The 9,189-nt window shown below is 36.1% G+C and overlaps 2 protein-coding genes across 5 annotated transcripts; both read left to right on the top strand.

The window, feature by feature from the left end:
• Positions 280-3,609, top strand: LOC107629120 (UDP-glucuronic acid decarboxylase 6; the record flags this gene model as incomplete). The annotated part of the gene is given in 13 exon segments (XM_016331821.2): positions 280-326; positions 511-613; positions 1,106-1,192; positions 1,310-1,397; positions 1,507-1,598; positions 1,730-1,794; positions 1,880-1,968; positions 2,157-2,234; positions 2,348-2,441; positions 2,615-2,681; positions 2,780-2,843; positions 2,924-2,964; positions 3,235-3,609. Coding segments are annotated over 12 exon segments (1,029 nt in total). The 3' UTR covers positions 3,421-3,609.
• On the top strand, positions 5,357-8,883 carry LOC107634110 (UDP-glucuronic acid decarboxylase 5-like). Of its 4 annotated transcripts, none has more exons than XM_021117834.1 (14): positions 5,357-5,710; positions 5,960-6,012; positions 6,128-6,239; positions 6,631-6,717; positions 6,799-6,886; positions 7,022-7,113; positions 7,224-7,288; positions 7,368-7,456; positions 7,549-7,626; positions 7,717-7,810; positions 8,009-8,075; positions 8,166-8,229; positions 8,316-8,356; positions 8,462-8,883. In XM_021117834.1, exons 3-14 carry the CDS (start codon positions 6,153-6,155, stop codon positions 8,645-8,647), a joined length of 1,038 nt encoding a protein of 345 aa, XP_020973493.1. In that variant the 5' UTR covers positions 5,357-5,710; positions 5,960-6,012; positions 6,128-6,152; the 3' UTR covers positions 8,648-8,883. The 4 variants fall into 4 exon arrangements, with proteins under 4 accessions (XP_020973493.1, XP_016193171.1, XP_020973494.1 ...); XM_021117835.1 differs by lacking the exon at positions 5,357-5,710 and adding an exon at positions 5,808-5,878; XM_016337685.2 differs by lacking the exon at positions 5,960-6,012.

The following is a 9,189-nucleotide window of genomic DNA, read 5'->3' as shown; positions in this document are numbered from 1 at the left end:
TCTCTCTGATTATTATATTTATTTTTGCAATTTTTGTATCTACTATTTTCATAATAAAATTCTGAATTTTTGTTTGTTAATAACAATCTCATCAATATTATTGAAACCTAGTTAGCATAATCAATTCATCACATTAGTTCAGCTCGACTAGTTTGACACATTAGTTTTACAATGTGATTACACTAGTTTGTGGTTTAGTGTTTCGTTGTAGGAGATTTCTAGATATGCTCTTCTTACTCTAAAATGGTGTTTTGATCATAGATCTTTGTGCCAAGCTTTTGATTTGGGGTTGTGGATTGATCTCTCTCTTTCTCTGCTTAAGTCAGGTCCATTCTCTCTTTCCCCTCTCTCTTTCTCTTTTCCAATAATTGTTACTTAAGTGTCTGTCACTATCTCCTGGTCCATTTGATTGGTTTCAGTTTGATTTGGTTCATGAAGTTTTGATGTTTTCAACTAATTAATGTGTGCAAAGGCTCATAATATGTGTTGACCCTTTGGAAATTGGTTCAGGATTTGAACTTGAAAGATTTTGACAATGGCAGCCAATGCTTCTAATGGAGCAGCAAAGCAACCTCCTCAGCCATCTCCCTTGCGCTTCTCCAAGTTCTTTCAGGTCATCCCTCACATGGCATTCTGTTTTTCTGATTATGTTCTACTGTTTTTGTTGCTTTGGATCCAGTTATGTCAAGGAATTGGTAATCTACTATTGATGGTCTCTCATAGAGTCCTGTATTTGCATATACTCCCCTTCTCTTATAAATGAATCTTTGATTGTTGGATCTGGTAAATGTTACTACTTTGGTTTCAAAATAACTGTGAATGTGGATAATGTAACAAAGTGGTACATGAGAAAATTAAATTTTAGCACATGTGGGTCAGTTATACTACTTTCCCATGTCACTATCACATTAGCATGGTTTATATCACGTGGCAGATGTGTATGCAGAAGCAGAATCATATTACATCTCATGATTGAGAAGTGAGAACTCATTTATTACCTGGATAATGTTTTTGCCAGGAAACCTTTCTTTTTATTCATGGCCATTTCTTTTTCTCCCTCTTTACACAAATTATTGGTTCCCTAACTCTTTCTCATTGAAAACAGTCCAATATGAGAATTTTGGTTACTGGAGGAGCTGGATTTATTGGCTCTCACCTAGTTGACAGATTGATGGAAAATGAGAAGAATGAGGTCAGTGCAGTTGAGATCTTTCTGTACTGCTATGCATAGATCTGAAGTGTATTTGTGATTCAACAAGTGCTATATACAACTTCGGTACAGCATCTCACCGTGTGTTTGTCTAATCAGGTCATAGTCGTTGATAACTTCTTCACTGGATCTAAAGACAACCTTAGAAAGTGGATTGGTCATCCTAGATTTGAGTTAATTCGTCACGGTATAGTCTTCGCATTTTGTTTCTGTTGCAAGAAGCTTGGTAGTTAGATAAGATATGAAAATCACTTTTCTTTATTTCCATGTGCTTACTTCTCTTTTACTATTTGTAGATGTCACGGAGCAATTACTGGTGGAGGTTGATCAAATTTACCACCTTGCTTGCCCTGCTTCTCCGATTTTCTACAAATACAATCCTGTAAAGGTAGGATTTTTTAGAGTCTGATCTATTTCTTTACAAAAATCTTTCCATTTGTCACTGTCAATGGTAAATTGTTCTATCTGTTAAGTAAGTTTTTGTTAAACTATCTGATAGTTGATGGAATAACTTTGCAGACCATAAAGACAAATGTGATTGGAACACTGAACATGCTCGGACTTGCTAAGCGAGTGGGAGCAAGGTTGGGGATCTATGTTTATTGTTTATTTTATAATCTAAACTGCTTGTGGAAATTGCTTTTACTAATTTGTAATTTTGTTCAACAGGATTTTACTTACATCTACTTCAGAGGTATATGGAGATCCCCTTGTGCATCCACAACCAGAAACCTATTGGGGAAATGTTAACCCTATTGGTATGTAGTTAATCAAAGTTTTTTATCTATGGAAATCTTAAACAGGGCAATCCACTGTTTAGTTTTAGCATGTCACAGTGGTTTATCATATATGTTGTTTGAATTGTATCTTGACACTTGACATTCATATATATTCCAAAGCTTGTTATATTATAAGGTCATACTCTAAACATAAAATGTGGATGCAGGAGTTCGAAGTTGTTATGATGAGGGCAAGCGAGTTGCAGAAACTTTGATGTTTGATTATCATAGGCAACATGGAATTGGTAATTCCTTATCCTCTTTTCCTTGTGATGTCTTCTCATTGATAGAGGGTATGGCAGTACATGTTTTCTTCTGCTACTAACTCAATGTGATGTTTATTTCCATCTGTCCACAGAAATCCGAATTGCAAGAATCTTTAATACATATGGACCTCGAATGAACATTGATGACGGCCGTGTTGTCAGCAATTTCATTGCTCAAGCACTCCGGTAAGACGAATATGCCGATAAATATTCATGAATTGTTGATTGCTAGTATCTCATTTATTTGCTAGGCCTTCATGAAATGATTTAAATACCTCCATTGAGCTGATTAGTCTCGGATCCAATTCGAGCTGGATTCTTCAGTTGCTACTTCTCATGTAGTTTTTTGTATGTGACAGTGGTGAACCCCTAACGGTCCAACTTCCAGGAACTCAAACTCGCAGCTTCTGCTATGTCTCTGACATGGTATATATACGAGGCATTTCTCGTTCATGCTTTGTCATATTTTATTTTACATACTAAAATAGCTATCTCATTCTGCTTGTGTGTTTGCAATGTACCAGGTTGATGGCCTTATCCGTCTAATGGAAGGCGAAAACACAGGTCCAATCAACATTGGGAACCCAGGTTATAGTTTAAACTGAAACCTTTGTATAATGATCTTTCAGACAAGTACTAACTTTTAGTCCATGGCTTTATTCTTTCAGGCGAGTTTACTATGACTGAACTTGCTGAGACTGTGAAAGAGGTTAGTAATTTGCTTTCTTCTCTAACATTGACACAACAGTAGAGGAGACTCACATGCAGTTGTTTTCACGTGAAGTTTAGGGTTGAGAACCGTTAGATGAATTAACATATTTGACTAAATTGTCATGTAACGATTCTCAACTATCAACTTTACAAGAAAACAATTGCATGTGAGTTAGGGCATGTGTGTGTAATAGAATAGATCTACATTCATTAAGGAAGTAACTAATTTAATGTTGCTTATTGCATCAACTATGGTTTGTTTATGCAGCTTATTAATCCAGATGTGGAAATCAAGATGGTTGAGAACACACCAGATGATCCAAGACAGAGAAAACCAGACATAACAAAAGCAAAGGAATTGCTTGGTTGGGAACCAAAGGTCAAGTTGAGGGATGGCCTTCCTCTTATGGAAGAGGATTTCCGTTTGAGGCTTGGTGTTCCCAAAAAGAACTAAGATTGTTCTTCCTTTTTGTTGTTACACCTTTATCACTTCATGTCATTATGGATTTTTATTTTTCGAATCATGACTTTGTGTCAATGTTAGATATTTCATAATAATGGATATTTTGGCTTGGAAGTGGATAATATTAGAAAGGGCAATATGGATCTTGCCATGTTGAATTATATGAGATGTTCAGCTTAATTTGTTCTTTTCTTTTCTTAAAAAAAAAAAAAATTAAAATACAAATGAGTTAAAAGATGGTTAATGATCCGCTTGTTAATTTAATTTTGTTCACCATCCCGACAAGCTATGGGTTCAACTGTTGACGGAGAAATACCATTCTTCTAAAGATGATTGTTTTAGTCGGTCTCGAGGAAGGGGATCTTATGTTTGGAAGAGTATATGTCGAGCTTGAGATATCCTGAACGAAGGTTTTAGTTGGTGCATTGGGGATTTGGAACAGAACTTTTGATTTTTTAAATGGAGAAGAGAGGGGCGACTGTGTCAGGAGATGGATTATGTTCACATTTCTGATTCGGATCTCAGGATCTTGGACCTTTGGTCATCTGGACAGTGGAACCTTGAGAATATCTATTCTCCTCTGAATCAGTCTCTGCAGAGCAACATTAACTCTTACAATCCAGATATTCAAGCTGGTTCAGAGGTCGGTTGGTGTTGGACTGGTGCGACCTCAAAGGTTTATGATGCTCATAGTAGTTATTTGTGACTCAGTAAGAAGATGTTTAGTTGGGAGGATAGGGGTAATTGGCTTTGGCTTTGGCGTCAACATGTTCCGGAAAAGCACAAATTTTTGGCCTGGCTATGTCTTTGGGAGGCTCTTCCTACTGCTGCATTTCGTTTTAGGAGGGGCATTTCGCACACGGATAGCTGTCCACGATGTTTCTCAGGTCAGGAATCGGTTTTACATTGTATTCGGGATTGTCCAAAAGCCTAACTTGTTTGGCAAGTTTTAGGGATCTTCGATCAACCAGTGGATTTGATGAGTTGGTTCTTACATAATAGCAAACAGCGCCCTTTTAGATTCTTTTCTGGTCTCTGGTGGATTTGGTGTTCGAGAAATAACGAGATCTTTCATCCTCACGAATATTGGACCACAGACAAGGTGATTGGTATGGCTTTGTCCTTAGAAAAGGAGCTCCGAAATATTTTTGAGTTGCAACGACTATCTATCCCCTCAACCATTAGTGGCTCTTGGATTCCCCCCTCAGTGGGTACCTTTAAGATTAATTGTGATGCTAGCTATCCTGGCAGTGGTGCTCGAGTTGGTTTTGCTTGTGTTAGCAGAGATTGGAAGGGAAGGTGGCAACGAGGCTGTCTGGGAACAATTGAGGGTCGTAGCATTTTGTAAGGAGAGTTGTTTGCTATTTGGAGAGGTTTTCTTTTAGCATGGGACTCGGGACAAAGAGACATTATATGTGAGACAGACTGTGTGGAGGCTTTTACTATTGTCAATAATTTACAAGATTGCTCTAGGTTTATTGATCCTTTGGTGTTAAAAATCCGATATATCATGTCTTGCAAATGGCGTGCTGATCTTCGGTTGATCTTGAGAGATGCAAATACAGTAGCAGACATTATGACAAAGACTGCAATGAGGACTATTTCTCCCCAAATGGAGCTTCCATTGTCTTGGAATGAGTTTGACAGTAGTATTCAGCGGGACTGGACTGCCTTTCTTAAGCAGTTTTTTTTCTTAGTTTTTGTTTATTTTCTTTTAAGTCACCCAAAAAAAATTTGATATACATTTTATACATATATTTAATTATGAAATTATTGTCTAAAAAACAAATGTAATTGTGAATAAAATTAAATATTTTATCCTATCAATGTATTAAATTAAATTTATAAAAAATTCAGGTAAATAATACTCAAGAAATATGTAAAAAGTAAAAACCCAACAACTATATTAAATGCTTTAATTGCTCATCATGTTTATAACAAAAGGGTTGACTAAGGAAATTAAGATTTGAGATTGAGAATGTTAAGTGAGGGGAAAAAGACAACCTCAGAAGTCAGCAGTTAAGTGGGGAACATGACACGTGGCAGCAGATGTTGGTGCATGAAGTGTAACTCACAGCAGCATTTTCTGCATCTAACCGAACTTTTCTCGCCTCCTCTTAATCACAGAAAAAAGAGTGTGAACGTGTGATAGTTGTTGCATTTGCATCTATATTTGGATCCTTCACTCACCTTCTTCTTTCGGCACGATCCCATTTATTTCCATCATTTCTTCCTTCACTTCCAATCTCACGTCAAATACTCTTCCATTTACGTTCATTAGGTAGGCAAATTCAACTTGTCATATTCAATTATTTAAGATCATTACGCGTTCGGTGTGAATTCCATCACTATCTTCGTCACTTTGCTTTAAAAACAGCCTATTGAAAATTTGAATTTGGTTAATTGAAATTCTTTTTTAAAGTTTCCGTTTTTGTTCCAATTTTGAATGGTATAAATTTCAATCTCTTGATCTACTTCATCTTTCTCTCTCTCTCTCTGTGTATATATATAAACGGGTCTGTGATCATAGGTTACTTGGAATAGAAGCTAGTTTAGGATTGATCTTTGAAGCGCTTAGATCAGGTTTATTGCATGCTCTCTCAATTTCTGTCTCTCTGTTCTTTATTTGTTTGATGGATTTTAAGCCATATGATTTGCTCTATGAATTTTTTTTTACCTCCTTGATCTTGGTGTGTAGGAATTGAATTTTAGAGGACCTTGCAATGGCATCGAAATCTCCTAAGGATGATAACCAAGATGGAAAGCAACCTCCCTTGCCATCTCCATTGCGTTTTTCCAAGTTCTTCCAGGTGAATTTTGAGCTTAGCTTATCTATCTTGATTCGGAAATTTCTTGCTACATTGTTCTGCTTTCACTGGCTTCGTGTTAGATATGGTTTTTGCAATCTGTAAATTGTTTCATAGTTTCAAAATTAAGATCTTGTAGCTACTCTTTCTTATTGATTCTGCATTTGTTGGAGAATTCATTTAGGTCTTTTCCATTTAACTTCATCTTACATAGCTATGGTTCACATGTCTGTCTATTCAAATGTACATACATCTTATAATTGTTGAGTGAAGTTTGTGAATTCGTCATGTGATTATGAAGAGGACTTCTATTAGAAAGAAATCCGATAGTTCACGTGATATTTTTTGTGATGATACCTTGCTTAACCAACATTTCTTTCATTCTTAACTATAGCCCAACATGAGAATTTTGATCACGGGAGGAGCTGGATTCATTGGCTCACACCTCGTCGATAGACTCATGGAAAACGAAAAGAATGAGGTCAGTTTGTCATCCTTTCTTATAATATTGTGTTTTTTGTCACCTCCTATTTAATTCTACTAACTACCATCTTCTAATCAGGTCATTGTTGCTGATAACTACTTCACTGGATCCAAGGATAACATCAAACATTGGATCGGTCATCCAAGATTTGAGCTTATCCGTCATGGTACAGTCCATCTTTTTAACTAACCAACTGTCTTATATGCTGTATTATGTGCTTAGTATATTATGTTTTGCATTGCTTATAAATCTGCATAAATTAACTATGCTGATGCACATTATCACTCTTATCCCTTTCTAGATGTCACTGAAACTTTGCTGGTTGAGGTTGATCGGATTTACCATCTTGCTTGCCCTGCTTCTCCTATTTACTACAAATATAATCCTGTGAAGGTATTCTTGAGTTTTAATTTGTCTTCAATCATCTTCTTCTGTCATGCATCATTGGTTGAAAAATGAACCTTGAGAAACCAACTAATGTGCAAAGAAATAATATTCTTCAGACAATAAAGACAAATGTGATTGGCACACTGAACATGCTTGGGCTTGCAAAGCGAGTAGGAGCAAGGTTGGAAAACTTTCTATGTCAAGTAGTAACAATTTCAGCTTATACAATCAGTTGGTCTCAGTTCTTGTTTTATTTGCAGGATTTTGCTTACATCAACTTCAGAGGTGTATGGAGATCCTCTTGTGCATCCCCAACCTGAGACCTACTGGGGCAATGTCAACCCTAATGGTACATGCTTTTATATCAGTCTCAATCTGTGTATCTTGGCTTCTTGATGTAGTGTAAAACTGTATATGCACTGAATCATTGTGCTATAACAGGTGTGCGAAGTTGCTATGATGAGGGGAAGCGTGTGGCTGAGACTCTGATGTTTGATTATCATAGGCAACATGGCATAGGTAAAATGAATTTCTGCTCTTGTTTTCCTCAAACTTGGAAGCTTCTTTTCTTTGCAACTCAACTTTGTTGTTTACATGCTTTTAATGTAGAAATACGCGTTGCAAGAATCTTCAACACATATGGACCACGCATGAATATTGATGATGGCCGTGTTGTTAGCAACTTCATTGCTCAAGCAATTCGGTAACTGAACCTCTTTCTCTCCTTATCCGATGGTTTCGGCCATAATTACATGAATTCACCAATTAGCTGACATACTGTATACGAATTTACAATTTATCTGCATACCAGAACGTCATAAGTATACTTTCAACATAAAACATTTACATGTGACTAGCAATGATGCTTACAATTTCTCACATAATCATTGGTGTGTTGTAGTGGTGAGTCCTTGACAGTCCAATCCCCGGGATCACAAACCCGAAGCTTCTGCTATGTCTCTGATTTGGTATGCATGCATGCATATCCGTCTTTGCATCCTTGTTTCATTGAATTAGTATTTGTAAGCTGATTGATTGTGTTTATTGTGAAATCATAGGTTGATGGCCTGATCCGTCTCATGGAAGGATCAGACACTGGCCCAATCAACCTTGGAAACCCAGGTTAGACCTTATTCCAAACCTTGTAGTTGCTATCATTCCTTTCTTGCACTGTGCAAATTATATTGAATCACTCTTCTTTTTTGCAGGTGAATTTACAGTGCTTGAACTTGCACAGACAGTGAAGGAGGTTAGTTTAAGCTTCTACCCTTCTAAGTAGCATTAATCAGAAAACACCGAAAATGAAAACAGAAACCAATAAGATCCTAATAAAGTTTGTAATTTGTGTTTGCAGCTTATTAATCCAGCTGTGGAGATAAAGACAGTGGATAACACTCCTGATGATCCAAAACAGAGAAAACCAGACATTACAAAAGCAAAGGAAGTGCTTGGTTGGGAACCAAAGTTCGCATTGAAAGATGGTCTTCCTCTTATGGAAGATGATTTCCGAAAGAGGCTTGGTGTTGCCAAAGCCAAGTGATTTTATTCTCTCATTTTTTGATAACATGTCATGTTAAATTATAGATAATAAGCGAGGCCAAGCTAATAGTTTTCTTTTTCTTTATTCATCACTTTTTATAATTATAGTTATGATGTTAAAGAAGTTGTAGTGCCTCAAATTTTGCTTCCTCTACTATCACATCAAGAAATCAAAACTTTTGTTTGACAATGGAGTTGTTATTTAGTTGAAATAAGTGAAGTCCCTTCTTTCTGTTCTCTCTCCTCTTTTCTTCAGAATTAAGGCCGCACTGTCCTATTACATATCGATGATTTTTTATTCAATACTTGTTAAAATCAACGTTTAAACTGGTTTCTTTTATTTTAATCAACTGAGCATAAATTAGGATTTTAATGATTTAACAATTTTGATACTTGATTGTTAACCATTTTTTTCAGTAATTCTGAAAAAGACTTCACCACTGTGATCTAATTATAAAATATTTTTTTATATAATCATTTTATATATTTTAGCAATTTTATTAGATTTAGCAATTTTATTAGATAAAAATAACTTGTTCATAC

The sequence above is a fragment of the Arachis ipaensis genome, chromosome B03 (genome assembly GCF_000816755.2).
Source record: "Arachis ipaensis cultivar K30076 chromosome B03, Araip1.1, whole genome shotgun sequence".
In the NCBI taxonomy this organism is placed as follows: domain Eukaryota; kingdom Viridiplantae; phylum Streptophyta; class Magnoliopsida; order Fabales; family Fabaceae; genus Arachis; species Arachis ipaensis.
Note: the sequence above shows the minus strand (reverse complement) of the source record. Positions and strands in the feature narration are given on the sequence as shown.

Bases quoted from the DNA above. Each gene is read 5' to 3' on its own strand.
- LOC107634110 (XM_016337685.2), top strand. From the start codon at position 6,153: ATGGCATCGAAATCTCCTAAGGATGATAACCAAGATGGAAAGCAACCT. The intron at 7,457-7,548 runs GTACATGCTTTT...GTGCTATAACAG, and splicing joins GGGCAATGTCAACCCTAATG to GTGTGCGAAGTTGCTATGAT. The intron at 8,076-8,165 runs GTATGCATGCAT...GTGAAATCATAG, and splicing joins TCTGCTATGTCTCTGATTTG to GTTGATGGCCTGATCCGTCT.